Here is a 21,796-nt window from a genome sequence, read left to right as displayed (position 1 = left end):
CATGTTTCAACCAGGTCATCATTTATTTAAAACAATTTTCAAACTATGTATTTTATTACATTATAAATGTGTATAAAATAGGTTATGTCTAAGTAAATTTTGAGCAGTAAATTAGTTTGATATTAATTTAGTTATGAAATTATTAAAATATATTTAATTTTTATAAAAATTTATTTACTTTAAAAATAATTAATTTTTTTATAATTTTATAATTTTGTATAATATTCAAACAAAACAATTAAAAACGGAACTTTTAAAAAATTATTCAGGAATCAAACATATAACCAATAATTCATATAAAAAATTTCCACATAATCATTTATAATATATTTTTAATATAAAATATCTTCAAACTATCTTACCAAATCTATCTTAAGTTATAAAACCACCATTGATTCCACATTCTGTCAGGAATTTGTATGTAATGGATATTGATATCCTCCTTGTGCTTAACAGCTTTGCTCTAGCACTAGTTACTATTCATGCTCAAAATCAATCAGGTCTGGTTATCTAAATCTTCTATAACAATATATATATATATATATATATATGTAATAACTAACCAACTCCATATGTTTCTTTCTCAGGGTTCATTAGCTTAGACTGTGGATCACCAGAAGATACAAGCTACAGGCATAAACTATATTTTCGATGAGGCGGAGTAAGTGGGAGGGTATTGCCTGAATTCACAACAAATGTGCAACAGCAGGTAGTTTACCTTAGAAGCTTTCCTGAAGGTGAAAGAAACTGTTACAACCTAACACTCAAAAAGGGAGATAGGTACCTTATTAGAGCAACTTTCATGTACGGAAACTACGACCAAAGGAATGACCTTCCCCAGTTTGATTTGTATTTGGGACCTTCTTTATGGGATAAGGTGATATGACCAAATGCGGCTTTTGGTATGGTCCGAGAAGTGATTCATGTTCTCCAATCCAATTATTTGCATATATGTCTTGTGAACTGGGAAAGGCACACCATTCATATCTTCCTTGGAGTTGAGGCTTTTGAAAAACACCACTTACACCGCTGGTTAAATGGCGCTCCTTCGAAGACTCGATGTTTGTTCAACAAGTAGAACAGTATTCAGGTAAGCATTTTCAAAACTGTAAGAAACTAAACTTTTATTAATGTTCCTTTCTCATATACTTGGTGAATAATGGTTCAGGTTTCCCCAAGATATATATGATCGTGCTTGGTGGCCTTACCAAGAAACTGATTGGACACAAATAACCACCTCATCCAAAATTGAAACAGGAAATGGTTACCAACCACCATTGCGTGCCATGAGAAGTGCCTGCATACCCGCAAATGCTAGTCTGCCGTTGAGTTTCCCCATTAACAGCACGGTTCCAGATGTTCGATATTATGTATACGTGCACTTTTGCTGAAATACAAGAGCTTGAAGCTAATCAGTCCCGACTCCCGAGAGTTCAATAACTATACCAATGGAAGCTACTACGCCGGACCTTATAGTCCCACGAATTTATTTGTGGACACTCTTTACAGCCCAGCAGCCCTCGATGCTGGTAAGATTTATTTAGAGAGGACGGCAAACTCAACCCTTCCACCTATTTTCAATGCCATTGAGTTGTATACGGTAAAAGAATTCCTACAGTTGCAGACAATTTATAGAGATGATATATTTTCTAAAACTTGAATCATATATGCATGACAGTTGGTCTAACTCCAATTATTGTATGCAACGCAGTTGACGCTATTTTGAATATAAAATCCATGTATGGATTGAAGAGAAACTGGAAGGGAATCCATGCACCCCTCGAGATTTCTTGTGGGAAAGACTTAATTGCACCTATGAACATAATAGTTCACCTAGAATTATATCCTTGTAAGCATGACTCACCTTTTGGTCAAGTTGGTGAAATGGAAAAAAACTTTCAATTGATCCCTTCATATTTTTGTTAATGAAACTGTTTACCATGAATTCAGGAACTTATCCTCAAGCGGGTTGACAGGAGGGATACCTCCTTACATACAAAATCTATCCCAATTACAATATCTGTAAGCATCCACATGAACTGCGACATTTGCGTAGCGATTGAAATGGAGGCTAAACTAGTTTTTGTCGAAATACCAGTGACTTGTCAAACAATAGTTTGACTGGACCAGTGCCTGAGTTTCTATCCAAATTGCAATCCTTGACAATACTGTACGTTACTTGAGATTAGAAATTTAGTACTATTTTTGTTGTTGTTTTATAAGTGGTCAGTGGAGAATAACTGTTGTTGTTTACAGAAACCTAAACGATAACAGTCTTAGGCTTCCTTTGGATGCAACTGCATCTCAGTACGTTGGTTTTTTAAGGCTAAAAAAAATTGTAACTGAAATGTTAGCAAACGCAAGGGTGTTTGGAAAGCTTTCTTCAGTGCGTTGAAAATGCATTTCATCTCACTGGAGTCTCAATTCCAGACTGGAGCCTTTTGTTCCAGTAAAAATTTAGCAACTTCAGTTGCTTTTTGTTTTCCTCTTTTACCCATATGTTCTTCAATTGCATTCTTCAGGCTTTTCTGATGTCTGTTACCTTCTTCTCCCCTTTCCCCTTCCCCTTCCCCTTCCCTTTCCCCTTCCCCTTGGGTTGCAAATCAGTTTGGTCAAGGACTTCTTCCGGTTCCTCCTTCATCCAGGTAAGGCTCCTTCTCCTTCTTCCGTTCTTCATTCCTTTTTCTTCTTCCGTTCTTCATCTTCTCTTCTCAGCATATTCTGTTTTGTTTCCTCTCTTTCTCTCTTTCTCAGGCAAAACTACCATGAATGCTTCCATTAGTACATCAAGAGATCACAAAGTCTTCTCAATTTCCCCCTTGAAATTAATTTTTCAAATTCAATTTTTATGAATTCTTAATTTGTGTAAAGAAGAAATAGGAAAAACTAATCGGAAATGTTTCCACAGTTCGGAGCGATGGCGGAGATGTTGAGCAAGGCGTCGACGATGGTGTTTCGGATTGAACCGATGCTCACCCCTACAACGATCCAAATGATGTCAGCATAGCTCTGCTTTTAGATAGTAAATTCGATTCGGAGAAGTGTGAGGCTCTCAAGCGACTCCTCGCTCTCATCGCTCAAAGCTTCGACGACTCTAATTACTTCCCTCAGGTAATTTCGTTTTTCATTTTTGATTTCTTTTTATTGAATGAACTCTGAAAAATTTACTTAAAATTTAATATTGAAGTGATCTGGATTTTGTAATTTCATTCAAAGCACCGTTTTGACTGCTGATAAGGTTTCTGGAAAGTGTAAATAAATTTAAGTGTCTAAAAGTTTAAATATCATTGTTTAATAGGTGTAGTGAACTTATCACAGGATAATTGAGAAAGAAAATTAAGCTATCGAGTGTTGTAGTTATAATTCATTGGATCTTTATTGATAGTTGTACTCTGATTAGTGAAGAAATGGTTGAATCGGGTCTAGGACTCTGGATAAAATACAGATAGTTGTTCATAATTGCATTCATGATATGAAATCAGGGTTTGGTAATGGATACTTTTAAATCTTATATTTGTTTGTTAATTGAGGTGTATATATGTTTTTCATCTCTCTGGTTGCTTGAATTACAGGTTGTTTAAAACATGGCATCTCAATCTTTGGAAGTAAAGAAACTTGTTTATTTGTATCTACTGCATTATGCTGAAAAGTATGTTTCGCAAACTTCTCTTACAATATTCTTTTTATTTTCCTATGGTTGCTTCCATATGTTAAGAAGCAATATTAGTAAATGAGGGAATTATTAGTATGAACAAAGAACATGCTTGCTTGAAATCTATCTCTAATTGCACCGGATAGAAACGGTATCAAGTTTAACTAGTTATTAGATAAGAGTAGTTATTAGATCATGGTTTTTAAGCACTTTTCAAGTTTAATTAATTACAATTCATTTTGAATAACTGTTCTTTTTCTTAATAAAAGCAATGCTTGAGATGGTAGAAACTCATTAGTTTAAAATAATAGTGGTTCAAAGGAGAGGTGATGAGTGACCTGGATTGTATTTCTTGTATTTAAGTAGGTAGATTGAACTTATTGTTAATGTTTCTGTGTTTAATTTTGTAGGCGTCCCAACGAAGCATTGTTGTCAATTAATTGTTTCCAGAAGGATTTGGGGGACCCTAATCCCTTGGTGAGAGCATGGGCACTTCGCACCATGGCTGGAATTCGTCTTCATGTTATTGCACCTCTTGTTCTGGTGGCTATGGGCAAGTGTGCTAGAGATCCATCTGTTTATGTTAGAAAATGTGCAGCTGTGCTCTTCCAAAAGTACATGATTTGCGCCTAGAGGAACATACCTCGGCAATTGAAGAGGTTCACTTGATAGATTTATTTCTTCATGGTTATTTTTGCTTTCGTGTTATCCACCATTTATTATGACCTTACTTTGCTACGACTCGATTTCCATTGTTAAGATCAGTTGAAAACTGCTTCCTTAAAAGGTTTGGTATTTTTGGACAGAAGGTTTTAGACTAGTTTGGCATGCAATATGCAAAGATAATATCTTTTCATCTTTTGTGCCTGCATTTTTCAGGAATTTTTTTGTACCTAAATAAACATTCATAGATTTTTGCTTCTTTACTTGGGCGTCCAATTTTAGATGTCTTTAGTAGCATGACACCTTAGACATCTATCTCTTGTTATAATACATTTCGATAGGGTTGGATTTATGTTTGATGTTATAGCTTGTATGTCAGCTACATTTTGTTTGTAATTCTATTTAGGCTTTAGTCATGTATTAGTGGGAGCAGCTATACATTAGTTAACTGCCATATTTCATTGTAACATAAATGCTTCTCAAGCCAATGAAAAAGATCTGAATTTTGGAAATCAAATTCAGTTTTCTTATTGTTCAAACTTCTTTGCATTCGTTTTCTTTTCTCCTTAGTTTTTCGCTAAAAACCAACACATGTAATCCGGACTACTTATGTATATGGCATATTGCTTATTCAAGTAATGAAGTTAATCTTTACATCATCCGGTTACTTGCTTCGCTTTTCTTCCTCTGTTGTCAAAACCCCAACAGATGTGATTTTAATTCTTCCCTTTAGCATTGATGACCACTCAAGGCTCGACATTGCACGTTCTACATGGTGGCCATAGGCTATTTCAGATTACTAATAGCGGTTGATTTTAGTTTTAAAGTTATTTGATGCTAGCAATGTTGAGTTACTAATAACAAACATTTGAAATAACATGCATTAAGACCCTTATTCTAGTGTTGCTTTATTATTTTATCTTTCAATAATGTTTTATTTTTCTAAAGGCTCAATAATTACAATAGTTTTTCAATAATGTATTGAGTCCCTACAATTAAATATATGATTAATTTTGAAATATTAAATAAAATAAATTTTTGATTTTTTCTTTAGTTTTAATTCATTTTTAATTATTTATTATTAAAAATAAATATAATTGTAATAATTTTTAATCATTTATTAATTTTGTAATTGTTAAATAATTTTTAAAACTTCTATTATATATCATTTTTAATCAAATGTCCTTAAAAGTCATTTTCTATTTTCACCTCACCGCTACAGCTGCGTTTGAATCCAAACACACACTCCACCGCTGTTTCTAATCTCACTGCTACAGTATCTAATCTCACCGCTACAGTAACTAATCTCACCGCCACCGTTGTTTTTAATCTCACCGGAGCTAAACACACCGCCCATCCAAACTAAGCCTTAATGGCTCAGTGCCAGCAGAACTGGTAGAAAAGTCCAAGAATGGTTTGACATCAAGGTATGCTTTAGGTTTATATGTTTTCCCTATATATATATATATTATTTGTGAATCACAATTCCCTTCATTTTCTCTTACCTGCTACACCATCAGTCTCACTTTTTTAGTAACTTTATGATCAACGTTTGTCACTCTAACTTTATGCAGCATAGTAATTTTAAACAGTTGTATTCCAAGTCTTATACTTTTTTTTTGTATTGAATTGATTGAAGTGTTGAAGGAAATCCAAATCTTTGTGCAAAGGCTTCATGTATAAAGAAGAAGAACAACAAGACTGTCGTACCCCTAGTAGCATCAGTTGTTTCATTTGCTGTCCTTCTAACTGTAGTGGCTATCTTATGGAGGGTTAATAGGAGAAAATCACTCGGTACGAATCAATGACTAATATCACTAACTTCGGTGAATTTACTTGGTATGTATTTGCTAATTGCATCTGTTATAATTTTCTCAGTCGGAAAGATGGTGGATGTTGACTACAGAAATGCATACCAGTCAATAGAATAAAAAACTAAGCTGTTCAAATACTCTGAGGTTCAAAGGATAACAAACAACTTCCAGAGAGTTCTTGGAAAAGGAGTATTTGGAACAGTTTTCCATGGATGTTTCAATGACACTCAAGTGGCAGTCAAGATGCTTTCTGAATCATCAGCTCAAGGGTACAAGCAGTTTCATGCAGAGGTATATTAAACAACCTCTCAGTCTCACCCCCTACAACAGTTTTACCGCATTCATATGTATAAAACTAATCCATACATATGGGGCTTACAGGTTGAACTTCTCTTGAGAGTTCATCATAGAAATTTGACACCACTTATAGGGTACTGTGATGATGGCTCCAATCCTGGACTAGTTTATGAGTTTATGGCCAAAGGAAATTTAGCCGAGCACCTATCAGGTTTGAGTGCACGGTTCCTCACCTAGCAGGAACTTGTTACTTTTGATGCTATTAAAAATAAGGTGCTCCTACATGAATATCTCTTTTTGGATGCAGGAAACAGTAGCAATATTTTAACTTGGGAACAAAGACTAAGAAGAGCATTAGAGGCAGCCCAAGGTAAGCATGCATTTGCCTAATATATTACTACTACGTCATTTTACATCTCTTGCCATTTGTATTTGTTAGAGTTGTGTGACCTAAATTCTAAGAGATTACTTGCAAGTCAAGTTAAACAAAATATATTTTCTTTCTAAAAGATTTATTATTTATTAGTATAATATATTTAGCATTTATTAGCATAGTTTATTTGACTTACTAATTTAGCCTATAAATAGGTTCTTTTACAACCTTAGAAAATACACCCATTAGAGATTAGAACTCATAACACATTTAGAGAATTTTGTGTTTACGTTTTGAAGGTTCTTTGTTTTCGGGTTTTCGGGGTTTAGTTTTTATCTCCATCTTTTGTACTCTTCGTTCTTTTGCCATTATAGTAAAATTATCTTTGCCCATGATTTTTTTATCCTCTTTGGAGGAGTTTTTTCACGTTAAATTTGTGTGTTCAATTTCTTAATTTATTCTGCTATTTTTGTTTACTTGTTGCTTAATCGGGTCGATCTTAACAAGTGGTATCAAAGCTAACTCAATTTTCATAGGTCAGCCCGTTCAAAGATGGTAGCAACAAGGTTTGAAATTAAGAAGTTCGATGGTGAGACAAATTTCAATCTGTGGCAAGTTTGGATGATAGCAATTCTAGTTCAAACTGGATTGAAAAAGGTTGTTACTGAGAAAAACCCTAAGAATCTAAATCAAACAGAATAGGAAGAGCTTGATGAAAAGGCATTGTCTGCAATCCAATTGTGCCTCGCGAATACGATATTGTAGGAGAAGACCTCATCTGCCTTGTGAAAAATGTTAGAAACTCTTTATGTGACTAAGTTTCTGGCTAACCGTTTAGTGTTGAAACAACGTCTATTTACGTTTCGCATGAACGAAGGTGAGCTTCTTAGAGATCACATCAGTCAATTCATTACTCTTTTAAATGATTTAAAGAATGTTGAGGTTCATATTGACGATAAAGATCAGGCTATGCTATTATTGTACTCTTTACCCCCTTCATACAAGTCTTTCTAGGAGACTTTGATTTATGGCAAAGACAAACTCTTGTTCGAAGATGTGAAGGGTCATTTGTTGAGTAGAGACAAACTCGACAATGAGTTTGATTTGGATAGCGAGGCAGATAGGCAAGCTTCCATTTTGGTAGCATCAAAGAAACGAGACAAAAGGTGTCGCTATTGTAAGAAGTTAGGTCACGTCAAAGCAGATTGTTATAAACTGTGAAATAAAAGAGCTGTTGAGAGTAATGAAAAAGATGTAGCTGGTGCTAATTTGACCGATGAAAGCGGTGATGATTTCTTGTTAGTGTTAATGAGCGATAACTCCAAGTTCACGTCCGAGTGGATCCTAGATTCGGGATGTTCTTTCCACATGTGTCCCAATAAAGAATGGTTCTCCACATACAGTTCGGTTGAAGGTGGAGTTGTATGCATGGGAAACGATTCATCTAGTAAGGTAATTGGTATTGGTACTGTTAAAATTAGGATACACAATGGGATGATTAGGACACTCTCAGATGTTAGGTATGTATCTGATTTAAGAAAGAATCTCATCTCATTGAGTATTTTAAACTTGAAATGATGCATAATCAACATCGATTCGAGTGACATTAAAGTATCTCATGGAGCTCTCGTTTTGTTAAAAGGTAAAAGAACTAACAGTCTTTATATTCTGGAAGGTTCTACAGTGACCGGCGAAATCGGACGTCCCTTGTCTGTTACGGAGTCGAAGTCAACTCGTTTGGAACGGAGGCAACTTGGTCATAGGAGGGAAAAAGGTATGACCGTTTCGTTGAAGAGAGGTTCTCTTTTGGATGTAGGTTTTGAAAAGTTAGGGCACTGTGTTTGTAAAAATCAGACCGGAGTTAGTTTTGATTTGGTAGTACCCAAGTCGAAGGCTAGAAGTCTTCCAGCTTCTAAGCACAGATTCGACTTAGTTAATTCCCTACATAGTTCAAGATAGGCACATGGTGGGCTTTGGCAAAGATGGCGTTGTAAGAATTCGTGTCAAGGTGGAGATTGTTAGAGTTGTGTGACCCAAATTCTAAGAGATTGCTTGCAAGTCAAGTTAAACAAAATATATTTTCTTTCTAAAAGATTTAGTATTTATTAATATAATAAATTTAACATTTATTAGCATACTTTATTTGACTTACTAATTTAGCCTATAAATAGGTTCTTTTACAACCTATGAAAATACACGCATTAGAGATTAGAACTCATAACACATTTAAAGAATTTTGTGTTTACATTTTGAGGGTTCTTTATTTTCAGGTTTCGGGATTTAGTTTTTATCTTCATATTTTATACTCTTCGTTCTTTTTCCATTATAGTAAAATTATTTTTGTCTGTGGTTTTTTATCCTCTTTGGAAGGGTTTTTCCACGTTAAGTTTGTGTGTTCAATTTCTTAATTTATTCCGCTATTTTTTTACTTGTTGCTTAATCGGGTCGGTTCGAATAGTATTGTAATCTGTAATTGATCGAATGAACAACGAAATTGAAATTGTAGGATTGGAGTATTTACACAATGGTTGCAGACCACCAATAATCCATAGAGATGTGAAGTGTACTAACATCTTGTTAACTGAGAACTTGCAAGCCAAAGTAATCTGATTTTGGGCTCTCAAAAATTTTTCCAACCGAAAGTTCTCAAATTCATGTTTCAACAGTTGTTGCTGGTACCCTTGGATATCTTGATCCAAAGTAAGCTCATCTAATCTTGGCCCAGTCTTTATGTCTCAACCCATTGGTAAACTGAAAAGATTGTGTGTTGCTAACTGAAATTTGATATTTTGGGTTTTAGAGGTATACTGTATCAAGCAGGTTAACGGAGAAAAGTGATGTATACAGCTTTGGTATGGTTCTGTTGGAGATCATTAAAAGCCGACCAATGATTGATAGAACAAGCAGAGTTGAGGCTACTCACATAAAACAATGGGTGGATTTCATGTTGTCCAATGGGGGTATCAAAAACATAGTTGATTCAAGATTACAAGGAGATTTTGACACCAATTCCGTGTGGAAAGCTGTTGAAATAGCAATGGCTTGTGTATCTTAAGCTTCCATAAAACGACCAACCAAGAACTTTGTAGTCGTGGAATTAGCGGAGTGTTTGTCGTCCGCGACTGAAACAATACCGAAAGAGGCGATGAAGATGAACCACGAGAATCAATTGAGAAGATGATTGTCAACTTTGGCTTTGATACAATTCCACTCGCAAGATGAGTTAGGGAAAATTCTATAAGCAATTCCACTGATTTTTCATTTCAACAGTTTTCATGCGTAGGTTCCAAGGGTTACCAAAAAAATCTTGATACTATTACTATTAATAAAAGGCAGTCAGAGTATATGTGAAAATAAGCTATAATGTACGATAAATATATTAATCTAAATCTATATATATTAGCAATAAGAACAAACAAAATTAAAAATTTGTCATCTTATAATGTCTTGCTTTTCTAGCACGCCTCTACCTGTTGGTTTCTTGTAGGTTCTTGTTTTAGGTTTTTTTTTTGTTTTTTGGTTTTTCAGTAGGGATTGGCGGCACTATTCTGTTTTTCTTTTAGTGACTTTTTGTTTTCATTTATTTTGGTGAATCTAGTAAATTTCGTTAGTATGGAGAAAGAGTTAGCGAATTTGTCTTTAGATGATGAGGAAGACGAGATTTTGCAAGCAAGAATGGATCCTGATTCAGAGACGGAGAGGGGGGAGTTTTGTCTGGTTGGTTGTTTTTTAACGACTAGTGTTATTCACTTCCCAGCAATGAGAAGCACGGTCGCCAATCTATGGCATCCGGTTGAAAGGGTTTAGATCTTGGAGTTAGGGGAAAAGCGGTTTTTATTCAAATTATTTCATACGATGGATTCCGAAAGCGTGATTAAAGAATCATCGTGGACTTTTAATAACCATATTTTATTGTTACATTGATTACCGAGGGGTGAAGATCCATTGAAAGTATCGCTTGTTTATGCGAATTTTAGGGTTCAAATCTATGGCCATGGAGTGCCGATCGGTTTCTTTAATGGGGTTTTAGCGAGGCAATTAGGGGATTTTCTCACGAAATATATGGAATATGATAGTATGAATCTTGATAGGGGGCTATAATCATATTTACGAGTAAGGGTGGTCTTAGATGTTCGACGTCCGTTGAAAAGGAAGAAGAATATGTTATTTTCTTTCGGGATTTGCTCCTATGTTAGCTTTAAATGTAACACCCCTAACCCGTATCCGTCACCGGAACAGTGTTATATAGTATTACTGAAATAAACAAATTAAATACAGACATTTCATATTATTATTTAACATTCATGTCAGATATTATTCATAAAGCCCCTTATGAGAGCCCTCGAGGCTCAAGTTTCACTTTAGAATCGAATTGGGACTAAATCGAAAACTCAGAGAATTTTTTTCAAAATTTCAAAATTTTCCAAGGTGTAGGGGACACACGCCCATGTGGTCAAGCCGTGTGGCTCACACGGCCAAGTGACACACCTGTGTCTTAGGCCGTGTGCTATTTAAAGTAGGGCAGACAGTCGTGTCCCCAGCCTGTGTAACTCTCTGACTTGCAATACATTTAAGTGTAGGGGTTACACGACCAAGCCACACGCCCGTGTGCTAGACCGTGTGATCAATTTTGAGCATTCTGTTTTAAAATTTTAAGATACAAGGGACATATGGCCAGAACATACGCCCATGTGCTAGGCCGTGTGTCGACACGGCTCAGACACACGCCTGTGTGGACAAAATAAGGCCACTTCCAAGCCTTATTCTTCACCCAATTTCTCCTTCCACCTATATAAACATTAACACATTCAAAAGCCAATTCAAGACATTTAAACCAAGCCAAATTCAAGTCTTATGCATGACATATTAATACCTATGATCAAATGTACAACTTACCAAGATATCCTAATACTTATAAACATGTTTTACTAAATACACCATCATAAACTAATATCCAATATACTTATATGATTTTCCTCATTCACCCCTTTAAACATACTCATCAAGCATATTAAGACTATTTACATATCAAAACATATCATTTAATAGCCATTCCAATGGTTAATTTCAACCAACATTAAATTGTCATCAATGGTAACATTTAACCTATACATGTCATTATTACCAAAATTAGTTTACTATTTATATATATACCAAAAAGTCTGGGGGTTAGTGTGATACAGCTCCGACCAGCTTCCAACCTTTACGAGCCTTCGAGTACTATAAAATAGAGGAAATAAGATAGAGTAAGCACTTAATACTTAGTAAGTTTGTATAACGAGAAATTAACTTATCATTCATTTACTTATATAATAAACATGCATAATACATCCAAAGCAATTTGGCAATTAACCTAACACATATAACCTCAACAAACATGTTAGTCATATATTTCATGTGAATAATAAGAATAAGGATGAGCTCATCAGGTATCGAGTTTCCAAGTATTTTGTGCATATACAGATAATAGTTTCATTTTGATTTCACATGCTCTCATGTTAGAATTTCACCCTTTGAATCATTTCCAAGTATTTTGTGCATATACAAATAATAGTGTACAATACTATAAATCCGTCAATTCATATCCGGGAGTGCTTTTATGAGCACTTAAACAGAAAGCTCTCTTTCAAACACTATAACGGGAAGCTCATTGAGCCTTGTAATGGGAAGCTTATCTGGACAATATAACGGAAAGCTTATCCGGGTAATATAACGGGAAGCTCACAAAGAGCCTATAATGGGTAGCTTCAAAGAGCAATTAACGGGTAGCTCCGAAGAGTAATTAACGAGAAGCACCAGATAACCATATAATAGGAAGATGAAGCGAGCACTAACGGGAAGCTCACAAAGAGCCTTTAATCGAGAAGCTCACAAAGAGCCTTTAATCGGGAAGCTCACGAAGAGCCATATAACGGGACGCTCATAAGAGTTGCGGTGTACCCACAACACATGTAGAGTCACAACCGATCGGGATGCTTCAAAGAGCATTTAAAGGGAAGCTCTCAAAAACACTATAACAGGAAGCTTGAGAGGGCTTGTAACGGGACACTCTTTCGAGCTACGGTACGTCCGCCACATATGCAGAAACACTACCATTTCAGGAAATAGAACCCTGTATCCATCGAATCTCATTATCTAAACGGGACTTATTTATTTATCAGATATTTTCAGTTATGAGATCAATTACATACACATATATGACATTTACACAATTTACATATTCAACACTCAATATAAACATATAAATATACACAATTAAGTTACATGAACTTACCTCGACAATTGTTCGTGACTTGTAAACTACTAATCAATACTATTTCTTTTCCACGATCTAACTCCGTTTTTGATCTATCCGGATATATATGAGTAAATTTCACATCAATGTAATAGAATTTACAATCAATTCAATCCAAGTTACATCTTAGACAAAATTATCGTTTTGCCCCTATAATTTTAATTAATGACCATTTCATCCTTAGGCTCGGAAAATAAAATTCATGCAATTTAAACCCTTATCCCAAGCCTAGGTATTTTCATATATATCGATAGTAGCCCATGAATTCTAAGAAATTTTAGAATTTTCCACGAATTCAACAACTTTTAAATTTAATCCCTAAATCATGATTTAATCCAAAATCATTTAATAGAATACCTTTAAATATCCATCAACATCTCAATTTCATCATCTAATAACTAAAATCATATAAAATTATTAATAGTATCTTCCAAAACTTTCAATAAAATCAAAAACTAATAAAATGGTTAGTTGGACCTAATTGTAAAAGTCCCAAAACATAAAAATTTCAAGGAAAGAGCAAGAATTAAACTTACATGAAGAAAATATTGAAAAACCAGCTTAAACCCTTTTCAATGGCTGTCTTAGAACATGAAAATGATGATGAAAATGTCTAGAATTTCAATTTCCCTTTTATTTCACTTAAATTTGGCCAAATTTACAGTTTTGCCCTTATTTCACATCAATTCCTTGATTTTTCTATGTTTATGCCGCGTCAACCATCCCATATAGGTCCAATTTCCCTTTTAGTCCTCCTTTATTTTCTATTTAGGCTATTTAATCACTATTTCTTTAATTAGTAAGTTTTGCACCTTTTTCAATTTAGTCTTTTTTAATTAATTAACTACCAAAACGTTAAAATTTTCTAACGAAACTTTAATACTACCTTAATGACACCCCTTAAATATTTATAAAAAAATTTACGGTTCAGTTTATAGGACCGAGATCTCGATACCTCTCTTCTAAATCACTTAACCTAATAAAGCCTTATAAAATACAAATTACTAATTCAAAAATATTTTAAAAACCACATTTGGCTTGTAAATATTAAATAATAAATATTTACAAGCTTATTTTCCAAATTTGGTGGTCTCGAACCATTGTTTCTGACATGACTGAAAACCGGGCTGTCGCTAGGTTTTGAAGTGGCTGAAATGGGGTGGGATCTATCGTTAAGAGCTCAATCTATAAGAGCTGTTGCTATGAGTAGTGTGTGGTTACGTGAGGGGGATGTAGGGGCGAAAAAAGGTAGGTTTCTGATGGGGCAAGCAGCGGAAAGAAGTAGTCGAAATAATGGTTGTCATTGGGAAGATGTGTTAAATATTGACCTAATGTTGGAAGTTAATCTAGAAGGGGATATGTCCGTTATACCTAGTGGGGCTGGGGAGTCGTCTTCAATGCGAGGTCAATGATTAATAGGTCATGATTCTGAGGAGTGTGAGATAGAGGGGGTGATGGGAAGAAAAGGCCTAGAAATGAGGAAGGAGATTCTGTTAAGGGAAATGAGTTAGGCTATTTGATAGTTTGAAATAGGAGAGTATCAGGAGGTAACCATTTTATATTGTCGGCTGCCAAGGGGCAAGCTGACCGGTCGCAATAAAAATCATAAGTTGAAATGTCCGTGGTTTGGGGAGTCCACGGGCTGTAAGAAGGCTTCAAGATGTGCTGAAGATGTATAATCCCTAAATGGTCTTCTTTTTGGAGACTAGGTTGAGTAAGGTGCAAATGAAACATGTTAGAAGGAAGTGTGATTTTCTTAATGCCATTGAGGTTTCAACTAACGGTTCGAAGGGTGGTATTTGCTTGGCTTGATAAAGGAGATGTTTCGGTAAACCTTACAAATTTCTGTAACAACCATATTGATGCTGATGTTTCTGAAGTTAGTGAAGGATGAAAATAGAGGTTTACATGGCTTTATGGCTTACCTTATGCACGTAATAGAGAGGCTTCATGGAATTTATTGCGAAAGCTTTAGTGTGATCCAGAGATTTCTTGATTTGTTTGTGGTGATTTTAATGAGATTATGTATGTGAATGAAAAAGTGGGGGGTCTACCTACAGATGAAAGAAGAATGGAGGCCTTTAGAGGAGTTTTGGAATAACGTCAAATAATGGACGTTGGCTACTCTAGGGCTTAGTTTACATGGGAAAGAGGAAACATACCGGAGACTAACATTAGAGAAAGGCTTGATAGAGGAGTGGCAAATGTTAGTTGGATGAACTTGTTTCCTAATGCATCTATTCAACATGTAACACCCCTAACCCGTATCCGACGCCAGAATAGGATTACAAAGCATTACCAAACTTATAGATCAAATAATCATACTTTTCATATTCATTTCCCATTCAAATCAAAATCCATTCATAAACATTCATATAGTCCCTAATACGAGCCATCGAGGCCCTAAATAGACATTAAAATAGTTCGTGACTAAACAGAGTATTCAAGAAAATTTTTAAAAAATATGTAAAATTTTCAAAGTGCGGGAGACACACACCCGTGTCTCAGGCCATGTGGGCATTCGAAATGGGGTCGCACGCCCGTGTCCTTGCCCATGTCTTAGCTCGTGTCCAAACTAGTGACCATACTGACTTGGGTCACACGGCCAAACCACAAACCTGTGTCAGGCCGTATACCCTTCAAAATGGCCCCACACGCTCGTGTGACAGGCCGTGTGTTAGGCCATGTGAAAACTAGAGGGTACACTAACTTGTGCTGTAACACCCTTACCCGTATCCGTCGCTGGATTAGGGTCACGAAGCATTACTGATCTAAACACAATTCAGTATAGTTATCTAATACAAAACATGCTCAAAGTTATAACAACTTCTTTTAATAGTTTTCAAACTCGAAAATCAACCTTCTACTCAATTATAAAAATCAAATTCGCATATATTAAACACTTAATCAAATAAAGTCAATCATCTTTTATTGTTTATAATACATAAACAATCTATGCTTCCAAATTCAAACATGTCAATATTATTTATTTAATCCAAGTGTCGAATCAACTATCATGCATCAATGTCGTACTACATATGATTTATAAAGCATAATTCAAACCTTATAACCATCAAATTTCATGGCATTCGAATATCTAACTTAAAATCAAGCATGCTTTATTTCATATACTAAACACACATTTCACAACATTCATTTGTATATATATATTCCATTAGCTAATTATCAAACATGCCATTTTTAACAACACATTTCGATACTATTTATCTCATTCAAATAAGCAACTAAAACAAATCCAAACTATGTCTAATTCGGACCATAATAATGCAACCATTTCGAAATACATTTTGCTTGAACCAAACATACCAAAATCGAACAACATATATATACAAGGCATCATCTAACACATAAATTCCAGCAAAAAACATACCAATTTATGCTCATTTCATACTTTAAAAAAAACATCACCCAATATTATACCAATTTCCATCATCACATAATCATTCACCTATCCAACAAGACAACCATATTAATTTGGTCAAATACATACGGCATCACAAAACATATATAAATTCTACCTGTCATTAGCCGAATGTAAATACACATTTTGTACCATTTTTATTTCACAAATGAACAAAGTAATTTCATTATTAACAAATCAACCAATTACCAAAATTATTCTGTAACGACCCAAAAATCTGTGGGCGCCGAAAAAGTACATTATCGGGCCTCCATATTAGTAAACTGAGTTTGAAAATAATTATTAGAAATATTTACAAGAATAGTTGTGTGTTTAATTAGGTTTTAGATAGGTGAATTTAGCTTGATTAAGAGTAATTAGGGAAAAGGATTAAAATGAATAAAGGGTAAAAGTCTAATTATAGATCAAAAGAAAATAAGAGGGACTAAAAAGGTAAATAAGCCAATGACTTAAGATTAGGCGGCAATACATGGAAAAATCTTAGATTTTTCTTGATTTATATTATAAAATATTATTTAATTAAAATATTATAAATTATATTAATTAAAATTAAGATAATATATTATAGGAAATAAATAAGATAAAGACAATTGGGTGGTGATAAAATAATACATGTGTAAAATATATAAAACACACTTGTAATAAAATAAAACATTTTCTTATAATTTAAGTAAAAGATATTTGTGAATTAAATATTATTATATTATTATTATAATATATTACTATTATTATTAACTAATGCATAAAAGGAATAAAATAAAAGAATAAAAGAAATAAAGACCATTCGAAACAGGGGAGAAAGGAAAGGGAACGAAAAATAAAAGGGAAAACTAGGGATTTGAAGCTTGAAGTTTAATAGGTAAGTTAAATCAAGTCCCTTTCTCATAAATTTGATGTTTTTGCAATCCTAGAGTGAAATACTCTTGGATTTAAGTAGAAAATTTGAAAGTTAATAGATTTTTAGTAAGGTTTATGTTGAATAAATGATGGAATTGAGGGTTTAATTGATAGAATTTCTAGTTAAAATTGATAAAAGGATTAAATTGTGAAGTAAGCTATAAGTTTTATGTTGTAGGGACTAAATTGAGGAAAATTTGAAATTAGGAAAAATATGCTGAAATTTTAATAGTTACATTTGAGTTTGGATGAAATTTGAATAGAAATAGAGTGTGAATTGAATTAGGAAAGTAAGTGTACTTAGTTAGGATTAAATTGAGAATGAGGAAGAAATTGAATAGAAATTCAATTATTTATCATAATTAGTGCTGAAATTAATTGTGTAAATTATTATTATTTTCGTAGCTAGAAAAGAACCAGAAGCATCGACACGAAAGGAAAAAGAGAAGATTATCGATGAGTAAACTCGAGAAAATCACGGTTTGTATTACTATAATACAAATTATTTATTATTATTTTAATGTTAAATTTAAATTATGTGTATGGTAAGCAAATAATAAGGTAAGTGAAATTTAAGGTAAGTATTATTATTAAGTTGAAAGAAATTCAATTGAATAACGAAAATATCTGTGAAATTGAAATGAATATTGACTTGAAAATAGAAAGTGAAATTGAATTAATTCACTACATTTTCAGATATATTAATTCACATGCTATAAACACACAAAATAATATATAAATAATTTTACGACATCATATTTATGGTTTCAAAACTACTATTTCAATTTAGCTAAAACTGGGTTGTTACATATGCCACACAACCAAGCCACACGTTCGTAAACTAGGCCGCGTGAAACTAATGACTTGCATCCTTTAGAAATCACAGGGGACACACAACCATGTCACTTGGCCGTGTGTCACACACGATTGAAACACACGCCCGTGTCTCTGCCTATTTGGACAAAAATATGTCATTTTTTAAGCCATATTTCTCACCCAAATTGGTACCAACTTAACCACAACAAAATTCATATAACCATGGCATAATTAGACCTTTAAAACCAACCAATACTAAGGTTATAACATGTAATATCCACACACATAACATGATGTCCTTAAGTACCTCAATTGACCACTTATAGTCATACCAAATATGTCACCAAAATCTATCTAAATGGTCAAGCACATATATGCAATTTTTGTGTCTAAAACTTAACATGTATGCCATTTACTAATCACAACTATTTGGTACTCAAAATACCAATTCACAATCAATGCATTTACATGGCAACCATACATCACATATAATAGGACTATTTACAAATTTACATAACAAAATATATCAAAATCAAGCCAACTCAAATGGCTAAATACATACCAAAACACATGGGCTACCATTAACCAACAAGACCTATATATGTCATTTAACACAAAATATAAAGTCAAAAGTACCCACAATAATGTTTGACAGTGTGATGCGATCTCAACAACTTCCAATCCGAATGAGCTTTCGGAACACTATAAAACACGAAAAAATAAACAGAGTAAGTAATTAAACTTAGTAAGTTTGTATAATACAGAATTAAACTTACCATTTAACCACAAATTTAGGTAAGTAACCCAAAGCATAATACAATTCAATTTGGTCAAAGTCTATCACATAATCATTTTCCAAGTTAGCCATGTATTCATATAAAAATCGAGAATCATGTATGAATTCAACAATTATAAAATTTCATATATATGTTGAGATGTCGTATTCTTGAGTTTAAAGGTACGTGGGAACGATACTTGCCACTGATTGAATTTGCGAATAATAATAGCTTTCAATCGAGTATCAAAATGGCACATTACGAGACTTTTTACGGTCGCAAATATTGAACACCTTTGTACTAAATGGAGCTCAGTGAGGATAAGATACACGGGGTCGATTTGATCAAAGAAAGTGAACAGAAAGTACAAATGATTCGTGATAGTATGAAAGCAACATCGGATCGTCAGAAATCGTATGCAGACATGAAACAGAAAGATATTGAGTATCAGATCGGGGATAAAGTGTTTTTAAAAGTATCGTCGTGGAAGAAAATACTCCGATTCGGTTGTACAGGCAAATTGAGTCCGAGATTTATCGAACCGTATGAGATCATTGAACGTATCAAGCCAGATGCTTACAGATTGTTGTTACCACCTGAGTTAGAAAAGATTCATAACGTATTTCACGTATCAATGCTTCGACGATACAAATCTGATCCCTCGCATGTGATTTCCCCATCTGAGATTGAGATTCAGTCTGATATGACATACGAAGAACCAATTCGAGTTTTAGATCGCGAGATTAAAGAACTGAGAAATAAGAAAATTTCGTTAGCAAAAGTACAGTGGCATCGACACGGTGTTGAAGAGGCTACATGGGAACTCAAAGGTGCTATGAGACAGCAATATCCGAATCTATTCAATGGTAAAATTTTCAAGGATAAAAATTCCTAAAGGGGGAGAGTTGTAACAGCCCGGTTTAGACCTAGTCGGACAATGGTTTCGGGACCATGAATCCGAGTTAGAAAAATATTTTAAAATTTATTTTGGTGTTTACAGTATGTGAATTAATACGTGTGAAAATTTCGTGTAAAAATTTTATTGTTTGTGTGCTCAATTTGATAAAAAAGACTTAATCGCGTAAAGTGAAATTTTTGAGGCCTTTTTGTTGAAGGCAGCAAATTGATGTAAAATGGAAATGTGGAGCACTTGCATGTCAATTATACCATTAATAATAGGGGTGGACAATATTGGACAAGATTAGGTGGATTTTAATGATAATGCATTAAGGGTAAAATGGTAAAAAGTATAATAACTTATAATTAAATAAAATAAAATATAATATAGCCACGCAAATGGCTTTATTTTGCCGAAACTTGAGAAAGAAAAGATAATTTGGAGCTTTGTATTTTCGGCAATTAGAAGATTAAAGTTAGGTATGTTCTTTGTTTGATTTTTTGATGATTTTTACGTTTTTGAGATTGTTGCTTTGTATATTACCTAGCCCATTTGTTAATTTTGGAATTGATTATGATTTTGAGAAGTTCCATTGTTGATAATGTGATGAAATTGTTGTTGATGAAAAATAAATATTTGTTGATAGATTATTAAATTTTGTTAAGTAATTTTAATAAAAATCCAAATTAGGGATTTATTTGTGAAAATAATAAAATTGAGGGCTAAAATGTGAAATGAATGAAATGTGTGGACTTATATGAGCTATAGGAATATTCGCCAAGCTAGATATTTTTAAATTATGTGTATTTTGTATTTTGTGAAATAGGGACTAAATTGTTAAAAATGTGAAATGTTAAGGGCTAAAATGCAATTTTCTCATTTATGTGTTTTGGAATAAATTTGAGTGAATATGTTATTAAATACGTTAAATTTGTATTAAATTAGAACAAGAAAAAAAATCAAATTTGGATCGGAGGAAATCAAAAGTTGTCGAATGGTCGTCCTGGTCAATTCGTCTTCATCCGAGGTAAGTTTATAAGTAAATAAATGTCGTTAATTTCGAATGCATATGATTTGTAAGTACTGAATTGCATTATTAATTATACTTGGGTAAATGCCAAATTTGATATAAACATGGGAGAATTAATTACGAGCTCGATTCGATCGAATTACGACGTCTGAAAGCCTCATGCTAACCATAGGAATAATTAGGATACATTTGCATCATATATGATTGTGTAAGACCCTATTTGAAATAGTGGCATCGATATTTGATTACATGTAAGACCACGTCTGGGACGTTGGCATTGTAACAGCCCAATTTTTAATGGTATCGAAAACAATGATTTTGGATCACTAAATCCAAGAAGCAAGCTTAAAAATTTAATAATTTAATAATTATGTGTCAAGTGTTAATTTAGAAGAATTTTTGAATTAGTGAATTTTGTGATTTAAAAAGAATTTAATAAGTAAATCGGGTCTAAAATGAGGTATCGAGACCTCGAATCCATAAGCCAAACCATAAATATTTTTATAAATATTTATGGTGTGACATTGAGTTAGTATTAAAGTTTCATCAGAAAATTTTAACATTTTGGTCGTCAATTAATTAAAAAGGACTAAATTGAAAAGATGCAAAACTTACTAAAGTGATTAAATAGCCTAACAATTAAATATGGAAGGACTAAAAGATAAAATGGACCAATTTAAGTGGTTGAGGTGGCATGTTGTTAAAAAAAATCAAAGATCTTTATGTATTTAAGGACAAAATTGGAATTACAATAAAGTTTGTGGCCAAAATTTATTTTAAGGATTTCAAGACAATTTCTTCTTGAACTTTCGGTGGAAAACAACCATGGAAGAGGGTTGAGAG

General features: G+C 33.6%; 3 protein-coding genes across 3 annotated transcripts; all 3 read left to right on the top strand.

Moving 5' to 3' along the window:
- Nucleotides 1-424: 424 nt before the first annotated feature.
- Nucleotides 425-9,854, top strand: LOC105775164 (LRR receptor-like serine/threonine-protein kinase IOS1). The gene is given in 22 exon segments (XM_052622073.1): nt 425-500; nt 588-963; nt 965-1,090; nt 1,169-1,382; nt 1,384-1,419; nt 1,421-1,639; nt 1,711-1,759; nt 1,762-1,849; nt 1,951-2,022; nt 2,099-2,170; nt 2,608-2,645; nt 2,755-2,801; nt 2,909-3,006; nt 3,217-3,249; nt 4,063-4,266; nt 5,955-6,087; nt 6,256-6,420; nt 6,511-6,637; nt 6,734-6,796; nt 9,306-9,403; nt 9,405-9,499; nt 9,602-9,854. Coding segments are annotated over 22 exon segments (2,682 nt in total).
- Nucleotides 3,040-4,578, top strand: LOC128033730 (beta-adaptin-like protein C). The gene is made up of 3 exons (XM_052621741.1): nt 3,040-3,111; nt 3,573-3,649; nt 4,063-4,578. Exons 2-3 carry the CDS (start codon nt 3,585-3,587, stop codon nt 4,283-4,285), a joined length of 288 nt encoding a protein of 95 aa, XP_052477701.1. The 5' UTR covers nt 3,040-3,111; nt 3,573-3,584; the 3' UTR covers nt 4,286-4,578.
- A 9,475-nt stretch (nt 9,855-19,329) lies between the features above and the next one.
- LOC105775163 (uncharacterized) lies at nt 19,330-19,920 on the top strand. The gene has a single exon (XM_012597691.1). It carries the CDS (start codon nt 19,330-19,332, stop codon nt 19,918-19,920), a length of 591 nt encoding a protein of 196 aa, XP_012453145.1.
- The last annotated feature ends 1,876 nt before the right edge of the window (nt 19,921-21,796 follow it).

This window comes from Gossypium raimondii, chromosome 10 (assembly GCF_025698545.1).
Source record: "Gossypium raimondii isolate GPD5lz chromosome 10, ASM2569854v1, whole genome shotgun sequence".
Classification (NCBI taxonomy): Eukaryota; Viridiplantae; Streptophyta; class Magnoliopsida; order Malvales; family Malvaceae; genus Gossypium; species Gossypium raimondii.
This window is presented reverse-complemented; position numbering and strand designations above follow the sequence as displayed.